The sequence below is a fragment of the Lontra canadensis genome, unplaced genomic scaffold, assembly GCF_010015895.1.
Source record: "Lontra canadensis isolate GAN:19392208 unplaced genomic scaffold, GSC_riverotter_1.0 scaffold31, whole genome shotgun sequence".
In the NCBI taxonomy this organism is placed as follows: domain Eukaryota; kingdom Metazoa; phylum Chordata; class Mammalia; order Carnivora; family Mustelidae; genus Lontra; species Lontra canadensis.
In genome coordinates this window covers 4294679-4316982 of record NW_022631025.1, presented here as the reverse complement: position 1 = coordinate 4316982, position 22304 = coordinate 4294679, and the positions used below count along the sequence as shown (strand labels likewise).

Here is a 22304-nt window from a genome sequence, read left to right as displayed (position 1 = left end):
CAAACAAAGCAGAATGTAAGTTTTTAAAAATAAAAATGCCACTTTTCCTTACTAATGTAATTATAAAAATTCAGCAAGTCACAAAACACACTGACTCTCCTAAAATTAAGCTGTTCTTCATTCATGGTTTTGTAAATTGTCAAGATTGTCACATAAGGCATATCGCTGTGTCCTCCAGGACTTCCTGTAACAAGGAACAGTGGCCCTTTGTCAGCAACTCCTCCCTGATAACTTACATTCAAGTGTTACTGTTACTCCCTTCAAATCCCTGAGTAGTTCCTGGCTTATGATTTTGGCTTTTCTTTCTTTATTTTTAAGATTTGTTTGTAAAGTAGAGTCTACACCTCATGTGCGTGTAGACCCACGTCTACAAACTCATGACCCCGAGACCCAGAGTCGCATGCCCTCCTGGTCCAGCCAGCCGGGGGCCCTTGTGTGCAGTTGGCTTTTCTGCTTCTCAGCCTCTAAGAGAAAGGAGGACGGGAAATAAGGCAGCTCAGCGCGTTCTCCTGCCTTCCAGCGCCAAATTCAAAAAGTGCCGAAAACCTAAAATGCACAGAAGTTCTAAAGCCTGGGTTACTGGTCCCTTTCTAAGTTCTTACATTTTCATTATGACATCCTCCCTCAAAGACGACCTAAGATCATTTTTACGGGCATTTTAAAATAGCAGTTTGACTTTGCCAGCTCAACTCAGATTCTCCCTCAGCCTGCGGACGTTTCTACAATCTGTCCTTCCAGAGCTCATCACTCCGCGGCAGACTTGCTCTGCCTTCTCCAGGGCGGGCGCTTCTGTGACGTGAACAAGAACAAAGCAAGCTGACATGTCCAGGTCGGCCCCTCGGGGACGCGGGTGTCGCGGAGCAGCTCCGGTCCGTCCCCCGCCCCGCCCGGCGCACGGCGGCCGAGAGAAGCGCAGGCCCGGCCGACTCCCCGCAGCCGAGCTCGGCGCCCACGAGGCTGCCCCCCCCCCCGGCCCCCGCCGGCCGCACACCCTCTGGCGAAGCCGCTCTTCTTACCTGGAGAAACACCCGCTTCGGCTTGGGGCTGGCAGGCTGCGAGCTATAGGGGAAGAAGGCGCCGCTGCAGACGAGGAGCAGCGTGACGGCGCACACGGACGTCAGCGCCAGCAGCGTCTTCCTGGTGCTCTTGGCCAAGTAGATGAAGCTGATCTGCGAGACAGGACGCGGAGCCGCGGCGTTCCCGGGGGCAGACGCTGGCCCTGCCGCCTGCGTCCCGGGCCGGCCGCCACCCGCGCAACCGCGAGGCCGGGGCGCAGGCGCTGCCTCAGGGGTTCTGGGCCGGAGCCCATGTAAAGGAGGGGAGCCCCATCCCCCACAAACCGTCGAGAGGGGAAAGGACACAGAGACGGGGTCTCGGTTCGGTCGGCAGAGACACCACGACAGAGACGCAGCACCAGTGAAACCAGGACCTTACTTCGCTTCTGACGGTCAGTGCCCCACGTTAGCCGCGGCCCGGGAGACGCCACTGATCTACCAAGCGTCACCACAGGAGGCTCTCGTTGAAGAACCAGAGCTAAGATCGGGCGCGTCCACACGCCCGTTCCCAGGAGACCAAGTTCGGCTCCTGACGCTCTGGCGCCTGCCTCGGTGCTGGCTGCGTCCGAACGTGCACCTCGACACCCGTCAGGACGCCGCGTGGGGCCCTTCGGGGCTGGGTGAGCAGAGCGGACCCGGGCCGCCGGCAGGCCTGGGCTCGGGCGGGGGCGCCTCGCACGTCCCACACCTGCTTCCCCGAGCCCTTCGGTGGTCGGGAAGTCCCAGCTGTGGGGGACACACGTGACTCACAGAACCACCCACAGATCCCTCAGGGGCTCGGAAGGGGCCACACTGATCCCATCCCAGCTCCCCGTGCCTGCTCCCCCTGGTCACCCACCCTCCAGGGCTCCATACGTAGAGCATGAATGTGGAGAGACTTCTGTGGAAATGAAAATGAGAAATCGGGCAAATACGCATAACCTCCCACATGCTCTACTACACAAAACACCGGGCACCAGCGTCCCCTCCGGGGTCCGCTCCAGCGACACGTACCGGCCTTAGGGCAGTGATCTTGCGTTTTTACACAGTAAGCACGGAAACAAGACGAGGCCCCAGGAGCCAAGGCAGGGAATTAGCAAAACTACACTCGTACCTGTCTGTCCCTCAGTGTCCCGGCAGTCGTAAGATTTTACGGTGTGACTCCGCAGAGCAGCATCAGACATCCCGCCAAGCAGTGACTTCCGCTCCGCGGGGAGGGGAGGCGACACTTAGGTGTCGAGAGTCTTTCAGGTCAGAGGAAGACCTCGCCGTCAGAGGCGGTGGCTCCTGCCATCCCCACCCAACCACCTTGCAAGGCTGTCCTAAAGTTCTGTGTCAGCTACCCTGTCACATGCCACAGGCATTCCTCAAGCCATGAGGCTCATCAGCTGCCCCTGCCACACGTCTCAGGCGGTGAGCACAATGCAAGCACAGGGCACAGGGGTCGGGGGGGGGGGGGGCCGGAGTGACAATGTGTCTGGATTCCAGCACCTCCGATTTCACTCTTATTTCTGCCTTAAATGGGACATCCCTCACTCTAGATTCTCAAACATGTGCAAAATGAAACAAAGAGAAGCATGAGAAGGGTCGAGGCAGCGTCCAGGTCACTGGACGTTCCCCAAGGTCACTCAGCAGCAGTCTCGTTGAATCAGGACAACCCCAGGAACACCCGCGGCCCCACCACCAGACAGGCACGTCACTGCTCCCTACAAATGGACTCAGTGGATCCCCGAGGACCGAAAAGAAGAACTCCGTGAAATCTGCATTACTCTTTCTGTCCCCCATTGCGGAGACCAGGCTGCCTCTTTTCGGCCCCCCCAACCCCGCTCCAACACCATGCCCTGGAGGCAAGTCAAGGAGCCAACGATGTCCCCCCATGGCCACCAACAGCGCGGCCATCTTGCATTCTTATGAAAAGTAAATGAGCTTCCAATGATGCCAAGAGGCATGCTCCAGAAGCTTTCCTAATAAAATATAATTCAGAAAACTATATATTTTAATCCTCTCTCCATGGTTTCCAGGATTCCCATACTCGGGGGTCACTTTCCATTTCCACGGTGAAGCTGTCAGGGTTTTTAATCTGTCCCGTTCCACACGGGACGGAACTAAAATGTCCCATATTTTGATCATGGCTTCTGAGCACTAACAGACGGCGGGACCCAGTTCATGACTCCGCCAACTCAAGATCACAACCTAATCTATGCGTGATGAGCCCTGAACCACTTCGGCCCTCACAGCAGCCAAACCCTCTAGCTACCTGCACAGAGAATTTAAAGGCTTAACATTAAACCAAAAGAAGTAAACCCTAGAGGCGTCAAAGAACATTTCAGAATTCTCCATCCACCCCTGCATGTACCAGTAAGGACTGAATCATTACAGTAAAGACAAAATAGCTGGAATGCTCAGACTTCCTTCCACCAGCCGCACACAGGGGCATACAGAACCGCTCTCCAGGCCTGATGCCACTCTCCTGTCTAAGGGATGTGCACCGAAGCTGCTGACCACGCAAGTGGCATCTTTACACATCATCTCTAAACCCTCACCTCCACCTGACACGCCCTCCACTGTAGTGACATGGAAAGACTCGCCATCGTCTCCATGGAGGAAAGAACTATGATAGAGTCACAACTGCTTTTTCTACTTAGTCCCCTAACTGCAAATCTTGGAGCGTACCTATGGGTATGCAGTCATCGCTTCTTATTCTCAGGAATTCCAGGAAAAGAGCCACACCCCAGAGAGCAGCCTCCACGAGAGGGGACAGGCCTGAGGTCCCCACTCTGAGGGCAGAACTCTGCCTAGAACCTGCTCTACCACGGGGTCCGGTCTTCCCTCAGGGGAGTCCTGGGGAGGAGCAGCAGGGACGGCAAAGGCACAACTCTCCCTGCAAGGGCAGAGCACGGACAGAGGAAAAGGACAAGGCCTTTGACACTCTGAGTCCTCAGTGTCCGTCACCCAAGGAGACAGGCCCCATTAGTGAACACCGCGGGGCTAGCGGCCAGGCAGTCAGTTCAGTGATAACAGAAAGAGCCTCATCAGATTCCTTCTCCCTCCACCAGCTCTAAGAGCACTAATAAAACCAACCACGTATTTATTAACATTTGTCTCTCAGTAGGAAGTTGAAAACACACTATTAGGAATCATTCTAAAAATCCACCATTTGGTGCGCCTGGGTGGCTCAGTGGGTTAAGCCTCTGCCTTCGGCTCAGGTCATGATTTCAGGGTCCTGGGATTGAGCCCCACATCGGGCTCCCTGCTCAGTGGGGAGCCTGCATCTCCCTCTACCTTCACCCCAGCTCATGCTCACTCTCTCAAATAAATAAAAGCTTTAAAATTAAAAAAAAAAAAAAATCCACCACCAAGCAGTCTCTATCATATCTTACATGGTATGCACTCTACAAATTCACATTCAGGTAGTTTGAAAGCTGTAAAGAGATATAACCAGAGGACTTGGGAGGACAAGGAGGGAAAAAAACAAAACCCAAACAAACCCATTTCTCATCTTTTCCCCACCAAACCCACATTCTACACACACAATCCCCATTTCTTTTGCACAGATGTTTCTCAATAAAAGAAACGCTATTTCCCAGAATGTACTATAGCTAAACTCATCACATATTTATATGACAAATGAAGAAAGAAGAAATAAATTTTTAAATGTTTTTTCCTTACAAAATAGGAAGAGAGGATCATCGTACAACCAGCCAAAATGGAAGCCAGCACGACGTCAGGTGGGATTTCCGAACCACTCCTTCCAAGGATGGGGGTAAACATCTCGAATACTGCCCAGATGAGGTACAGTGCATAAAGATAAGGAATAAACATCCCCAAAAGGTAAAAGGCAATAAACTTCCCTCGGGCACCTAGGGAAAAAGAGAAAACACACATCTCTGAAATTCTACAGTGGGACCCAGATTCTATAGTACTGGTGTGCATGAGACAGAACGCTCATTCAGGGACATATATGACCTATGTCGTTCAGGAACAATAAAATACAGGTAAAAACACAACAAAACATGTAGTACTTTAGCTAATGTGTTCATAAACATGAGCATGGTATGGGGTATGAGGTACAGAATGAAAACTTCTGTGATCTCAACACTGAAAAAAGCAATCAGCAACCATCTTGAAAGCCTACACCCAAAGATCACAAAATACAGAAAGGGTATCCCAAGTCTTATTGTAAGCATTTTTAAGGTATTTTCCCATTTGCATCAAAACCGCAAATACCTACCATGCCGCTTCAAGTCTTTGTGCACGCAAAGCTTTGTGAGCAAGGGAAAGGCCACCCAGACCGCGCTAATGAACGCCGAGCACAGTCCTCGGTATGTGAGTGCCGTGAGAGAAATGCAGTGCACACACAGCGAGGTGTCAAAGAACACTTCTCCCAGATACCGGTCACTGGCATTCTGAAAGAAAGAAAAACACACCACTAGTCTCATGCATGGGCCGTTCACAAAGATCTTCTAACGCAGTATCATTTCCAGTGCTCAGAAGAGCTACGTTTGGTCTTAAACTTTAAGGAAATGCCCAGTAAGCTACCTCCTGTCAGAATGGCTACCCTGGGAAGGGGCATTTACTAGGACGGGGTCCAAGCATCCTGACTCATGTGCAACCTGTGCTCTCCCTCCACCAGCCTCAAAGTAACCTTTGGAAATTTGTAAAATAGAAGAAAGCACTCTCCTAAAAACATTCACTCCCGTAACTTTTCTACTATGCAACTTGCAAAGAACTTCAAGCCAAGGAGAGAAAGGACCTGTTCATGGCAGCCGATCGGCTGCCTCGAAGCCCCCTGCAGCCCCTCTGGAGTCCCGGCCATGCAGTCTGGCTGCATTCTGGAGTCTTCTCCGCTTCCCGGGAGCCCTGGGGTGTGGCTCTGCCCTGCCCTGGCTTCCTGTGGCTTTTGCATTCATCAGCCTTAGCCCAACGTGTGGGCTTGGAAGTCCGCGGACTCCGGCACAGCCGCTGGAGCCGTCAGAGGGGAGCTGCCTGAGAGTTTAACACACCCAGACACCTCGGCTCCAGGGACTCTGTCCACGCAAACATCGGTCCTTGCCGTGCAGGGACCCCGCACTGGGACAGCCAGACCTCGGGTGGTACCGCGAGAGCTTTCAGTGGCGTGTTTCCAAAACCTGTCCAGACGCCTCTGACAGACCCCCTCGGACAGGAAGGGCCACGCATTGACACCTCTCCGCGTTCAACACAGCGTGAAGACACACGGTCTTGAAAAATAATGGAAAAGGAAGTAATTCTCAGACTCTACTTGAAGCCAAGTACCACTCAGCTGTTCGAAAACAGGTCTCAGAACTGCCAACCATACCTTAAACCCCCACACTGTGGCCGGAGGTCACACAGACGCCCCCGAGACCGGGTCCCCCTCTCCCCACGTTGCCCCCCACCCATCTCCCACCGCTCATGTCCCCCAGGTCAGCTCATCGTCCTGCTCAGAAATGGTTACCGGCGGCCTCCCTCCATCTCCGAGGCCGCCTGCAGCCCCCCACTGGCCTGCCTGTCCGGTTACCGGGCTGTCATCAGCCTCACCTTCACCACACTGACCTGTTTCTGGGCTTGTGCTCTCCCCACCTCTGACCACCTGACAACCTACTCTCTGTCTGTGAGTCACAAACCCAGTTCCAGAGGCCCCGCCTCCCTCACCAAGCTTTCCTGACCTCCGCATCCTGCAGTCCCGAAGCACTGCGAACCCGCCGCTCTCCCCACTCTGCCCCGTGTGTCGAAGCCCCAGACGAAGCCCCTCAAAGACAGAGAGCACGCCCTGACCAGTCCCGGGACCACCCGCCCAGCACGGTGCCAGGCCCAGCTGGCACTCTATACACATCCCTCCTGCGCCGTGTTCGGCCCTAAATTTTAGGATCAGGCATCCAAAACTAGTCAAAGTCACTGGAACATTACTAATGGGCATTTCTGTCCTCCGCTCCCCTGCCACACAGCACCCCCACGCTCTAACACACTGTTGTAGTAAGAATGAGCATGTGAGCTTGAGCCCCACAGCAGATTCCTTTTAGGTACTGAAGCCACTAAGATACAAATATCAGCCCATCCAGAAACAGATGGCCAACTGCAAAGAACCTTCCTCCACTAGGCCTTTTAACAAGGAAGCACTCCTCAGAGCACATCCTGACATGAACTGAAACAGACACCGAGGTTCAGGCACCAGAGATCCTCATGGAAAGATCTGGATCACCACTACCTGTGTGCCCATGCTAACTCCTAGCAGGGCAAACAAAAAACAGGTGTGCATTGGCTGTCTTGAAAATAAGTTATGAAACTAAGATTTTCCTTTAGTCACTTAGAAAATCTTTAGAAACCACAGGTCACTCTGTCACTGAAGTTTACTATGACTCCGGTTACTCTGTAACCACAATTTCTACTTTGATGTTTATCAAACATATATATACAGCAGAAACCCTATGTCAGCACCAATCGTTCCAGAACCCTCTGTCCTCTCGCCTGTGCTTCCCAAGCAGTGTCTCCCAGGCCCACGCCACAGCTGATGCTGTCTGAGTCTACACTGACACCACACAGGCTAAGGAAAGGGAAGGCCACTGGAGAAAAAAGTCTTGGTGTGGCTCGAAGGGCTCCTGTGTGTCCGTGCCACGTGCCAGGGCTGCCCGAGCATGGGGGACAGCAGGCGTCCTGGCCCTGCCCTCGCAGGGTCATCCCAGGGAGGGCAGCGAGTGACCCACCAGAGCAGACAGCAGAGACGGCGACAACCACCCAAACAGAGCTTTGCTGCAGCATTGGAAGCCTCAAAAGCCTCCAAAGGAGCCTTCCAGAAACTAAAAGTGGTTCTGGGACACAGTTTTCTACAACTGTGCCAAACCATGTCTGCTCACACCGAAAGCCAAACACAACGAATCCCACTTGAGTTTGTCTTCGATCCTGGAAGGCAGCAGAAAGAAATCAAGAAACGTGCCTCACACTTACCACATAATAGAATTTTTTTGCGAGGGTGTGTATGAGTATGATTTTGGCCACGGCTGCGGTTCCGTACAGACAGACGGAGACATAGAAGTGGCTGTACCACGACAGGGACTGTCCAGTCAGAGAGACGAACACCGCCAGGATGAGCGCAGTGACCAGGCTCGTGAACCAGCTTATCAGCGTGATGCCGAGCGCGCAGAAGAAGTCCCTCCTGTAGGCGTCAGCTAATGCAGACAAAACACAAGGTGGACGTCACCGGCTGCCAAATCAACCTCACGGCCAGCCGGCGGAGTTACGGGGGTTAATGGTGAAACGAGAAATTCACCGCTGTCACTGCAACGTACAGAAAGTCCCAGAGGTCAGGTTTGTTAAAAACATGAACGACAAATAATACATAAGCAACATTCGCCGAGAGTCTGTGGCAGCAGGAACTCAGAGCCGTGAGTCCCGCAGGTCAGCTTCCATCTTCGGCACCTCAGGGATGCTCGGCGTATCGAAATACTGGCCAGAACGGAAGGTCAAGTTCCATACCGAACGCGGCTGGGCAGCTGATGCAGGAGGAGCAGTGCGGCAAAGCCCCCGGAGGGGTCCGCCACCGTGCCTCTGCCCCTGGAAGACCACCCAGCAGCCTGGACCACGAAACGTGCCGAGCAGAAAGAAACCAATCCAACCGGAGCGGTTGGGGCAGACGTCAGGACGGAGCCCTGAGCACCACTCTCTAGTGCGCACCAGCCTGCTTCATGGGAATTTCCACTAACGGTCACGTGCACGAACCTTCCCGGGAGCTCCCACGTGCTGCCGTGTCTGAGGCACGAGCACAAAGGTCCCTGCTGCGCCAACACCAGAAGTGCAGCCAGCGCCTTCATCTGAGATTTCATCTGAGATTCGCTAAAAAATCTCTTACGCGGGATGCCTGGGTGGCTCAGTTGGTTAAGCGGCTGCCTTCAGCTCAGGTCATGATCCCAGCGTCCTGGGATCAAGTCCCACATCGGGCTCCTTGCTCATCAGGGAGCCTGCTTCTCCCTCTGCCTCTGCCTGCCACTCTGTCTGCATGTACTCACTCTCTCTGACAAATAAATAAATAAAAATCTTAAAAAAAAAAAATCTCTTACGCTATAAATCAGAGGTTATGTTTAGGATTTTGGAATCCCTGAACGGAGGTAAACGGACCAGAAAAACTGCGGGCAGGGTCTCATTCCCAGGCCAGCACTGTGGTTTGAGAGGAAAATACTCACTCTTGTGCTTGGGCTGCAACAACTTTTTGCCCAGGTACAACACGACAGCCATCACCACCATGCAGTTAATGATGGTGCCGACGCGGGAGGGGTAGGCAATGACAAACAGGCCGAGCACGTCAAAGAAGACCATGTTTCCATGTCGATACTTAGAGGAAGAAGGCAACATATCCGATGTAGCTAAGTATTTAAGAACTGCTAAAATGTTGTCACCTGTTAGTAAAGAAGAGAAAGACAAGTGTGTGAACAGACCACGGGCAGTGCAAGGACGGCCGCAAACAGGAAGAGCTTTCCACACCGCTACCCCACCGTTCTCACCAAAGGTCTCAAAGGTCTGGGCGCCCACTCTGTGTCCTCTCCACGCACACGCTCGGCCCGCTGGCCTTCCCCCTCTCCCTTGCACGGGAACTGTTCTCTGACGCATCCTTTCCTCGCTACTGACAAACCCAACGGCTGTTTCTTAGTCTAGTCATTTAACATGGACCTTAAGTACTGCTCCAGATACCAGAAAGCCAGCGCTGAGCCAAGAGACAAAAGGCCCTCAGGAAGGTCACAGACACCAAACACACTATGGCACGTAGGTTAAGAATAAGGAATGTCAATTCTATCTCAACTTAAAACAGGAATACAGATGGGGAGCAGAGGCCCCCGGGGACCACACCTGGGCGGCCAATGGAGTTAAGAAGTGAGGGAGGCACTTCTGTCTAGATGCTCCCATAAAAGCACTCCGTGCTGTTCAGGGCCTGGGAACGGGAGCGAGCTCAACGGGAGAGACATCCCGTGAGCCAGAGCCGCGGAGGGGGAAGCCCTGAGGGGACTTTCCAAACACAACATAACACAAGTCTGACTCAGGAGTCCTTGGCCACAAAGCCGGGGAGCGGTAAAGCCGCTGGTGGGCAGAGCTCGGCACACATGGAACAACCGAGCCTGAACCTGAACGCAGGAGGAGGAAGACATGAGCCACAGGCGGTTCTCCCGTGTTCATACCACCCCTGACTTTCTTGGCTTCTCCGGAGATGCCACACTGCCTTGTCGTGCCACTTCTGTCCCTGGCTTCCCCACCAGCCTCCAAATGTGTTTTCCCCAAAAGTTCAGGCTGAGTCCCCTGCCTCTGCTTCACTCTCCCAAAGTGCATTCCCTCCCCCATGCTTCTGTGGATTTCTCAATGCCTCTGATTCCCAAACCCGTATTCCTAGTGGGTCCTTCCAGCCGGCTGGTTCACAGACCCCTCCATCCATGTCTGACAGAGCTGATGGCCTCCTTCCCCTCTCCATGACTGCTCTGGGTGAGGTCACCTTCCCACGTCCCCATCAAGGTCAATGGCACCGCCTTTCCCCAGCCAGCTGGGACTTAGGCTTCACAGCCGGGTCTGCCGCCGGCCACCTGGTCAGCTCCTGTACACGTCCCACCCAGACTGCAGCCTGACACCACTCACCAACAATCCACACACACACACACACACACACACACCTATGCACACACATATGCACACACGCACATGCCCATACTCTGCTCTTCCTGGAGCACCCTTCTCTTCTGCGTGGCACCAAATCCTATCAACTCTGTCATTAGGGTTCCCCACCAGACTCCCCTCTCCTGACCAGTCCAGACTTCTCTGGAAAGCATGTTAAGCCCCAGCCCTGGTGTTGTGCTGACACCTGTTTTGTAACCCACTCACCTGCCCTCACCACCCAAGATGGACCAACATAACTTCCTGCAGCCAGGCACGCTGCCCCAACATGCCCAGAGCCCCCTCTGCCATCTGACTTCCGTTCCATACGCGCTCATCGCTCAGCCACACCACGTTCACCCTGGGCCCGCTCTCTTCCCAGTGCCCCACAATCAACAGTCCTACATTCTTAACGGCTAACCTAGACTTCAAGGCTAAAATCCGAGCCCTCATCAGACTCCAAAGCCCACCCAGCTCATGCACACCGCACACTGCGTCCCTAATGCACAGTCCACAGGGAATTTGTAGGTTTGTAGGTCAGCCCTGAGACTCCATCTTACCACAGACCAAGAGTCTACGTTTGAATACCAACCTGCTCTCTGAATGGAATCTGTTAGAATTCTGTCTGCGGTGTCATACTTGGTGTGATAAATGTATCCGTTCTCGATAAAAGCTAAGTCAATTCCTAAGACACACAGAAAAAAAGCGTCATTTTGCTCTAAAGAACCACCTTTCTAAAAGAAACAAGATGGGATCGGGAGGGAGACAAACCATAAGAGCCTCTTAATCTCACAAAACGAACTGAGGGTTGCCACGGGGAGAGGGGAGGGAGAGGGTGGCTGGTTATGGACAAGGGGGAGGGTATGTGCTATGGTGAGTGCTGTGAAGTGCGTAAACCTGGCGATTCACAGACCTGTACCCCTGGGGCTCATAATACATTATATGTTAATAAAAAATTAAAAATTTTTAAAAAACCTTTAAGCCCGTTTAACATATTAAATTCCTAAACAACAAAATGTCAAAGCAGTGGCACCATCGCCATCCTGTTCATGAATGTCTGACAGTGTCTAGAGCTGCGACACAAAATAACCAGGGAAGTACACATACCAGGGAGACCTCACAAGTCACACAGCGAGGGGCGGGGGGCATACAGCTCAGGAGGCCAGAGAACTCCGCTGTCTACACCCGTGCTGGGCCAGAGCCAAACTCTAACTTCACATCAGCTGTACAAGCCGCCACGGGAGCTAGCCAAGGCAGGCAACGACAAAGCCATAGACCCTCCAGGATCTCCGGCCACCACTGCGGGGAGCCTAAGTGCTAACCAGCTGTCCCCCGTCCTGCCACTGTGTGGGGAAAGACGACAGGTTCTAGAAAAGGCAAGCATTTGATTTAAACCAGAAAATATCCGGAAATCAGTTTCAGTGACTCAGAATACACAGCTCTCACAACGGAATGCACTCTCAGGATACACTGTTGGCTCACAATCCTGCAAAAAAGTAAAACCTGCTTCTACTCAATCGCCACTGGGCTAAAGCCCACGGTAGTGCAAAAAATACCTGGAATGTTCCCAAAATCCCTGTAGATGCGGAAGTCGGTATCTGAAGGAATGATTCCACTCTGGAAGACCTCCTGAGCCACCACGGAAGCAAACGGGTGTTTAGCGGCGGAAACATAGGCCTGGACCAGCCATGGGTTCTCAGGACCTAGAAGGAAACAGGAGAACACAGCACAAGGTGACGTGGTCATATTCTTAACACACCACACACAGTTGCTGCTGTGGCCTGGGGACACAGACCCAGAGCAGTCTCTTCACATTGTTTCCTGTGTTTTCTAACATTTGTTTGATTAGGTGTATATTAACTTTAAGAATGAGGAATTAGGGGCGCCTGGGTGGCTCAGTGGGTTAAGCCTCTGCCTTCGGCTCAGGTCATGATCCCAGGGTCCTGGGATCGAGCCCCGCATCGGGCTCTCTGCTCAGCAGGGAGCCTGCTTCCTCTGTCTCTGCCTGCCTCTCTGCCTATTTGTGATCTGTCAAATAAATAAATAAAATCTTAAAAAAAAAAAAAAGAATGAGGAATTATGGGGCACCTGGGTGGCTCAGTGGGTTAAGCCTCTGCTCAGGATCTCAGGGTCCTGGGATGGAGCCCTGCATCGGGGGGGGGGGTCTCTGCTCAGCGGGGAGCCTGTTTCCCCCTTTCTCTCTGCCTGCCTCTCTGCCTACTTGTGATCTCTGTCAAATAAACAAATAAAATCTTTAAAAAAAAAAAATGAGGAATCACTTGTCAGAAAACAAAATTATTTTTAATTACAAAATAATAGCACTTCATAAAACTTTAAGATTAAAAATGAAGAACTACCCAAAAGTCCATCATCCTAAGGCAACTCTTTTCACCTTTACATCTTCAATTGTCTTACAAACATACAGTTGTGTGTACAAGATGGAATATTATTCAGCCGTTAAGAGGAGGAAATCTTGTCATTTGCAACAGCATGGATAGACCTTGAGCACATTATGCTAAATAAGTCCTACAGAGAAAAAGAAATACCATATGATCTCACCCAAATATAAAATCTAAACAAAAGAAAACAATAATCCCAACTCAGAGATACAGAGACAGACTGACAGCTGCCAGAGGAGCAGGCTAGTGCGGGGGTGGGGGCGGGGCGCGCTGACATGGGTGAAGGCAGTTGAAAGGGACGAACTTGCAGTCAACAGCTCAGTCAGTCTGGGGCGCCTGGCTGGCTCCTGTGATGGAGCAGGCAGCTCTAAGTTCGAGCCCCACAGAGGGGCAGAGACTACTTAATACTGAAATCTTTATTTATAAGTAAATAAATAAATAAATAGATAAATAAAATAAGTCCTGGGGATGCAAGGTACAGCATGGTGACTGTTAATAACACTGTACCAAATACTGCAGCACTGCTAGAAGAGTAGGTCTTAAAAGCTCTCATCATGAGAAAAAATACTTTGTGACTGATGACGATGTTAACTAGACCTACTGTGGCGATCATTTTGAAATACACACAAATATTGAATCATCTGCTAAACCCCTGGAACTTAGGAGGGAAAAAAATCATCTTGTATTGCTAGAATAAGCTCAACTCAGTTGGAAAACATTATCTTTTCTATGTGTGTGTGTGTGGTGTGTGTGTATATATAGCGGGGAGCCTGCTTCCCCCTCTTTCTCTCTGCGTGTGTCAAATAAATAAATAAAATCTTTAAAAAAAAAAAAAAAGAAAGAAAGAAAGAAAGTTCAAACACAAGCAAAATTAAATCTGTCAAGACCTAAGTCCAGACAGCAGTAATCTTTCACAGGAGAAAGGCTGGGAAGGGTCAGAGGGGTGGATCCGGAGTGCAGACAATACTCTCAGTCTTCATCTGGGTTCTGGTTATAGGATTATATTGTCGTAAAAATTCATCAGGCTGAACACCCAGAGCTGTGTGCTTTTCTTTTACAATGAAAAAATGAAACAAAGACACTTACAATGTCAACACGTATGAAAAAGGTCAAGACCTGGGCACCTGGGTGGCTCAGTTGGTGGCTCAGGTCACGATCCAGAGGTCCCAGGATCGAGCCCACATAGGGCTCCCTGCTCAGCGGGGAGTCTGCCTCTGCTCCTCCCACCCTACTTATGCACGTGCTCTCCCTCTCAAATAAATAATATCTTAAAAAAGAAAGGAAGGAAGGAAAGGAAGGAAGGAAGGAAGGAAGGGAAAGTAAGACCCATCGGCAGGTAAGAAATATACAGTTTTAAATGTCCACTGCCTGCCCTTTAAAGCCCTGGAGAGCCAACTCCTGCGTGTCGGCACCGCAGCCCGGCTCCAGCCTCTCACTGATCACCCGCTGAGGCCTACAGGTCAAGCTTTGGTACAAAAAGGAAGTCTGGAGAGACCGGGCTAGGCAAGTCAGTCAGCTCCTGAGTGAGCTACTCCCCACCGTACAAACAAGGCAAAGGGGGCCCTTAGATGAAGAATTACAGAAGTGAGGGTTTTACTCGGTGGTTACTAATCTTGACAGGTGGCTACTGACACTCTCCCAACGTTACAGATGAGGAACTAGCAGGAGCAGTTGTGTGACTGGTTCAAGGTTGCCTGCAAGGGTGTGTGATCTGGCTGGAGCCTGTGCAGGTGCTACAGGAGCCAGGTAAGACAAGGAATTCCACGCCTGGGGAACACCGCAATAGCTGGCACCAGAGAAATAAGCAATTGTCCGGACGGGGGGAAAATGTTTACGTCACCATGAACATAACCAGTCTCCTGTGCGTAGACCTGGGAGGCAGTTGCAATTGTTTGCTCTTATAAAAAGCCAAGAAGGGGCGTCTGGGTGGCTCAGTGGGTTGGGCCTCTGCCTTTCAGCTCAGGTCATGATCTCAGAGTCCTGGGATCAAGCCCCTCGTTGGGCTCTCTGCTCAGCGGGGAGCCTGCTTCCCCTACCCCACCTTTGCCTGCCTCTCTACCTGTGATCTCTGTCAAATAAATAAATAAAATCTTTATTTAAAAAAAAAAAAGCCGAGGGGCACCTGGGTGGCTCGGTAGGTTAAAGCCTCTGCTTTCGGCTTAGGTCATGATACCAGGGTCCCGGGATCAAGCCCCGCATCAGGCTCTCTGCTCCGCAGGCAGCCTGCTTCCTCCTCTCTCTGCCTACTTGTGATCTTTGTCTGTCGAATAAATAAATAAAATCTTTAAACAAAACAAAACAAAAAGCCAAGAAGACTATGCAGTACTTGGATTAATGTGTCCATGTGCAGTTATTTCTACAGGATAAATTCCTGCAAGTGGCCTTGTCGGACAGAAGGGTCTGCACACATTTTTTTAAAGTGGTACCTATTGCCAAATTGTGCCAAAATGGCATCAGTCTACACTCCCCCATCACTGTCCAACACTGCCCGCCCCACCAGCACTGGGCATTATCATTCTACTTACTTTCTGCAAATCTAAAGTCTAAAAAATTCACTAAAAAAATAAATACAATTTAAATTTACTACTATCTGAATTTATATTTCTTCTGAAATAAAGCTTGACTACTTTGTTTGGCAGTTTCTTAAAAAGTTAAACATAAATTTACCATATGACCTAGGTATCCACCCAAAAGAAAGGAAAACATATGTCCACACACAGACTTGCACACAAATGCCCACAGCAACAGTATTCCCAAGAGCCTGGAAGCAGAAATCAATCCTAATGTCCATCAACTGAGAAACCCACCAACAAAACGCACTCTACCCGTACAGCGGAACATGATTCAGTCACAAGGAGAAGGAAGTGCTCACATGTGCTACCACGTATGGATGAACTTTAGAAAACATCCTATATATTGAAAAAAAAAACAGACTAGTGAGTGTGTGGCTTCTCTTTGGGATGATAAGAAGATTCTAGAATTGATGCAGTGATGGCCACTCGATGCCATGAACAGATCTAAAAACCACTGAGTTTTACTTCAAATGGGTGAATTACACGGTATGTGGCTTACACCTCACTAAAGCTGTATTCTGTTTTAAATGAATGTGATCTCAAGCAGGTTACAAAACAGTAAATAGAGCAGGATCACATCTTGTAATACATATTAACTCACTCTGTCAATGTGAGTGTACAGAAAAAATTCTAGAAGAGCAGGGACTAAACCATCACACTGGTTTGCTCTGGGGCAGGACATGGGGCACATTTTTCATAAGATGAAAGAAGGATTCTGTGACCCCTTTGCTTTGGGGCTTCTACTCAAGGTTGGTAGTACCTGAGTTTTTCACAGGGGACATTTATTACTGGTTTAATCTGATTATATTTTAAAATAATGGATTTTACAACACCTTAAAACGATTCAAGCAGCCTTACTGGGTCATGACATAGATCGCCAGTCTGATAAAGTCAGTCATTCTTTCCTGCATCCTGGCCCTTTTTAGAATCAGGTGGTAATGATTATTCCAGTCAGTGAAAACTCCCCGAGTGAATGTTTCTCTCTGAAGGGACAATGGAACACGAGTGAGTACTAATGGCTTTAACCAAGACGTTTCCAGAACAGGACAAGTGCCTGTTTACAAAACTGAGGACAGGCCAACCTAGCAGGACTCCACACCCCAGAGGCTTTATCCCCCTGCAGTCACAAGTGGAAGCCGCGCTGACTTGGAAAGCCCTCCCCGCAAGGAAGCCAAGCTTTAGGGGGCAGTGGCACAGTGAAGGGAGAGCCTGAGGAAGGTGCTGGAACATCAGAACAAGCCAGGGAAGCTGTCCCGTATGCCGTTCAGCTGCAGGAAGAGGCTACCAAAACCTAGGAAAACATGGAGTAAAAACTCAGAAAAGGGGGACACATTCTCTCCAAATCTTCTGCAGGATGCCCTCCCGAAAAAATTAATTCTGAAGCATGAGGATTTTATTTTCAAATGAGTGAAACGTTTGAACTGTATGTACAGTTAACCCTTAGAACAACACGGGTTTGAACTGTGCCGATCCACTGCCATGCAGGTGTTTTTCAATAAATATGTGTAATACTGGAAGTATATTTTCTCTTATGATTTTCCTAAGAACATTGTCTTTTCTCTAGCTCACTCTGTTAAAGGTTACAACATACAATACATCCAACATACAAATGTGTGTTGACCGACTGCTCATTATCAGTAAGGCTTCCAGTGTATGGTAGACCAGTAGTTCGGTTTTTGGGGAATCAAGAGTTACACACAGGGCACCTGGGTGGCTCAGTGGGTTAAAGCCTCTGCCTTTGGCTCAGGCCAAGATCCCAGGGTCCTGGGATCGAGCCCCGCATCGGGCTCTCTGCTCGGTGGGGAGACTGCTTTCTCCTCTCTCTCTCTCTCTCTCTCTGCCTGCCTCTTTGCCTACTTGAGATCTCTGTCAAATAAATCAATCTTAAAAATCTTAAAAAAAAAAAAGTTACACACAGACTTTCAACCATTCAGGGGATCAGCGCCCCAACCCCTGCGTTGTCCAAGGGGAAACTGTATATTGCTAATTAGTAACAACTCTATTCTTTGCTTTCATTATTGACATCATCAAATGCAATGCAAAATGTAAACAATACAGAGAAGTAAAAAGAGTGTAAGTAAAGCAGTAATGACAATTCTGGTTTTAAATTCATGAAGCAATGGAGAGTTCAAGGTGGCTTTTCACATTTAGCCCCTTCCTCTGCCCCAGGGACACCTACCCCCGCTCCACCTGGTGACACTCACCAACCAGCAGGGACCGTTACTGTAGTCTGTCTGCATCTTTCCAGGTAACACATCTAACATGCATGCAGGTGTGTAACATTTATGTAAAACTACCCACACTTAGTAAAAAGATCATGGGCTGTAGGCTAGTCACACCCAGCAGAAGTGGGTACTCGATAAATGTAAATGAAGACATTAACTTGGATCTAGAGCTAACTGACCCGAGGGAAATGTGTTTTAACATCTCTGGACTACACACGTGTAAAATTCACTTCTATACAAGCACAGAACACGTGCGTGTTCATATAGATGCACAGAATAAATTCAGGAGAGGTACAGGCTACACCTCAGGACTGGTTTTTTTTTTTTGTTTTTAATTTATTTATTTATTTATTTGTCAGAGAGAGAGAGAGAGCACAAGCAGGCAGAGCAGCAGGCAGAGGCAGAGAGAGAAGCAGGCTCCCTACTGAGCAAGGAGCCTGACGTGGGACTTGATCCCAGGACCGTGGGATCATGACCTGAGCCGAAGGCAGCGGTTTAACCCACTGAGCCCCCCAGGCGTCCCTCGGGACTGGTTTTGATCTGGGTCCTAGGAGTCCACGGCGGACCGTACTGAGCACTTCACACAAAGCACTCCCCCAGGAGGGAAGACGCACAGACACGCTCGGGCCCGCGCGAGACCCTGGCATTTTCGCTGGAGGACAGACATGGCATCAGCTCTGCTTGCAGAATTTCCTCTTGCTGCTTTTCGATCTGGTGGTTGTTCCATCCCATAACCCCCCTATCCTGACTGAACCCCAGAGCAGGAGGGCACGGATAATAGTGTGGCCTCTACTGAGCCCCACAGAGGTCTGCGCCAGCTTCCCACAGGTTAGGTGAGGCGTAAGAGCGAGCAGAAAGGTCGGAGAGTTAGAAGGAAAGGAACATGTTCTTCTCATCTCAGGACCTTGGGATTCTCAGAGGTCAGCTGACATAAAACATTTGCCCATTCTGAAGGGTAAATGTGTAAAATAAGTTGGAGAATATTAAAATACTGTGCTGTTTAAGGTATGTATAAGGACATGCTTAGCCCATCCCCCCCAACACCGGGTCTGTACAGGGCACTAAATAGCTCCCCTATCAGCTTACTTCTTCTAGCCCATCTCAGGCCCCCCATTACAGAACTTATACCAAATGCTGTGTGTCTGGCTAAAACACACTGTGCACATTTCTAACACACTGGGGAAAATGGTGTGCAATTTCCCACGTGAGAGTTTAGGAAGCCCAGAACTTTGAAGTCTGTTGAAAAACACAACAAATGACCCTCACTAACTTAATGCGCACTATCCTCATGCCCCATCATCTCGTTACCCTCCGGAAGGCTTACCTGTCAAATTAAAAATATTTCTCTGGCTGATGAAGTATTACTGAATTCTGTGAGATTCAAACTAATTCAATGATCGACTTAAAGCCCCTTAACCAGAAGCGTATTTTCTCATTTAACTCATGAAACAGTTGTCACTTAGTATTACTTAGATCGTGATCACCCGTAACAGACAGAACAACGTCCTCCGCCTATATGACAATCTGGTTCGTGGTTACGAGCAAGGGCTGCGAGCCTGGGCCGCCTAGGTTCCATCCCACTATGACTTTTACCAACTATGAGACCTCACGGACATTCTGATGTCTCCTGGCTTGGTCTTCTCACGCAAAGTGACAGTACTCAGCCTTGAGGCTGCTCCGAGGACTAAGTGACTTAACACACAGACGATCCTCTGAACAACACTTGGCGCATAAGTGCAATGCAAGTGTCAGGTGCTGTTACATCATCTTGTTAAAAACGCCAACAGCGGGGAAATACAAATCAAAATCACAATGAGATACCACCTCATACCAGTCAGAATGGCTAAAATTAACAAGTCAGGAAATGACAGATGCTGGCGAGGATGCGGAGAAAGGGGAACCCTCCTACACTGTTGGTGGGAATGCAAGCTGGTGCAACCACTCTGCAAAACAGCATGGAGGTTCCTCAAAATGTTGAAAATAGAACTATCCTATGACCCAGCAACTGCACTGCTGGGTATTTACCCTAAAGATACAAACATAGTGATCCGAAGGGGCACATGCACCCGAATGTTTATAGCAGCAATGTCTACAATAGCCAAACTATGGAAAGAACCTAGATGTCCATCAACAGACGAATGGATAAAGAAGATGTGGTATATATACACAATGGAATACTATGCAGCCATCAAAAGAAATGAAATCTTGCCATTTGTGACAACGTGGATGGAACTAGAGGGTATCATGCTTAGCGAAATAAGTCAATCGGAGAAAGACAACTATCATATGATCTCCCTGATATGAGGGAGAGGAGATGCAACATGGGGGTTAAGGGGGTAGGAGAAGAGTAAATGAAGCAAGATGGGATTGGGAGGGAGATAAACCATAAGTGACTCTTAATCTCACAAAACAAACTGAGGGTTGCTGGGGGGGAGGGGGGTTGGGAAAGAGGGGTGGCGTTATTATGGACATTGGGGAGGGTATGTGCTATGGTGAGTGCAGTGAAATGTGTAAACCTGGCGATTCACAGACCTGTACCCCTGGGGAAAAAAATATATTATATGTTTATAAAAAATAAAATTAAAAAAATAAATTTTTTTTAAAAATGTAAAAAAAAAAAACCGCCAACAGCGACCAAACAAAAGTATCCCATGCTTTACAAAGGTTTGTTTCATCAGAGAGATTAAGTCCGAGAAGCCTCCACTTTCATAAAAATAAGAACTGCATTCAAGTATAGGAAAATGTAAAACACAGGCTCACATACCTGTTTGGAACACCAGCTCCTTCCCTCCCACGCCCGCCGCCTCCAGGTTAATAAATGCGCGAATCAGGCTGGCCCAGGGGTGCTGAGTTATGAAACCATGACTGGCCTGAATAAGTAGGGAATAAAACAAATATAGGTTAAACAACCTTAAATTATCAAAGTCTTTATTTTGCTTATTTTGAAGACAGAGTGTGTATGCTGATAAGGGGAAGAATGGGAAAATATTTTTTTTCGAAGGTAGGATCTCAAGACATGTGTCTGCTTCTCCGCGCCTGATGGCTGCGAGCATCTGCTGAGTGGAAAGTCACCATCCCGGAAGGCAGCCTGATTCCCGTGGGCAGTGCCAAGCACTGTCAGCAAGCGTGAGGCTGGGCCAGCGACAGAGCAGAAAGGACAAGCCTCGTGCTCGGGTGTTCACACTGCGTGCCGGTCTCAAAACAGCTCTGGAACTCCAGGGTCCCAGAAACCCCGAGGTGGTTAACTGTGCCCTCACAGAGCCCTTTTATGAATCAAACACTGACAAGATGATCTGTGGCGAGTTCTCAAATGCTGCACATGGGTCTGCAGGGGCTGTGGGGTTTTTGAGGCACTGCCGGGCACAACGTTATTGTTATGTGATACTACTATGTGACCTACACAAATGAATAATCAAAGTGTGGGTTAGTATTATTACTATACTCTTTGTTATTACTCAAATCTAGTACCTCCAAGAGTAAAATCTCACCTGTAGGACATTTTCCTCAGCACCATTAAAGAGAAATATGACAGCATGATGTAAGGCTTCTGAAGACGCAGAAAAGACACGAAGGACCTCCAGCATCACTGCACAGCTAACGGCATCATCGCTGGCACCTTTAAATCAGAAAACGAGATTGCTCCTCAGATTTTAAAACTCTTAGAGGATGAAGCAGCGCCCGGGTGGCTTAGTCGGTTAAGCGTCTGCCTTCAGCCCCGGTCATAGTCCCGGGGTCCTGGGATCGAGCCCTGCATGAGGCTCCCTGCGCAGTGGGGAGTCTGCTTCTCCCTCTCCCTTTGCCCCTGCTGCTCATGCTCTCGCTTCTAAGTAAATAAAATCTTTGAAACTAAAAAAAAAAAAAAAAAAAAAAAAAATAAAAAAAAAAAAAAACCTTTTACAGGATGAACCATCATGGCTACAAATGGGTTTTTCTCATCAAGAAAGCTCCACAGTGTGGCTCAGTCAGTTGAGTGTCCAACTCTTGATCTCAGCTCAGGTTTTGCTCTCAGGGTCATGAGTTCTAGCCTTGCGCTGGGCTCCATGCTGGGTGTGGAGCCTACTTCACACAAAAAAAAGCACCGCCGTGGCTGCAAGACCAGAAGCATGGCTGTCGGTCAGCTCCCACCCTGCCTCACTCCACAGGGCTGGGACCGTCGTCTGGTTGACCTGCGGGCCTGTGTGGGACCACGCTCGCCCTGAACATTACTCGACTCGCATCTGTTCAATCAGCAGCCAGGAGGGACCTCACTTACTACTGAAAAGTGGCATTCTCATCACCCCGGGGCAATCTGCTCCATTCTCTCTCCTCGGGCCATGTCCTCCACAGTAACCTCACGTCTGGTGCTCTGGCTTCTGGCGTCATCCCCGTGGCCTCTGTGCCTTTCCTGCCGCAATCACAAAGCTGTGCCTCCCTCCACTTTGACGGGGGGGGGGGGGGGGGGGGGGGGGG

At 49.7% G+C, this 22304-nt stretch overlaps 1 protein-coding gene across 2 annotated transcripts in view; it reads right to left on the bottom strand.

The window, feature by feature from the left end:
- The window catches only part of ERMP1 (endoplasmic reticulum metallopeptidase 1), a 40860-nt gene that overhangs the window by 12646 nt on the left and 5910 nt on the right, over positions 1-22304 (bottom strand). For both annotated transcript variants that reach the window (XM_032866487.1, XM_032866485.1), the window contains exons 3-11: positions 21344-21471; positions 20620-20725; positions 12215-12361; positions 11251-11343; positions 9209-9421; positions 7977-8197; positions 5266-5440; positions 4704-4894; positions 1017-1169 (exon numbers count right to left, since the gene is read on the bottom strand). In XM_032866487.1, coding sequence (XP_032722378.1) covers positions 1017-1169; positions 4704-4894; positions 5266-5440; positions 7977-8197; positions 9209-9421; positions 11251-11343; positions 12215-12361; positions 20620-20725; positions 21344-21471 — 1427 coding nt within the window. The remainder of the gene's footprint in view (positions 1-1016; positions 1170-4703; positions 4895-5265; positions 5441-7976; positions 8198-9208; positions 9422-11250; positions 11344-12214; positions 12362-20619; positions 20726-21343; positions 21472-22304) is intronic.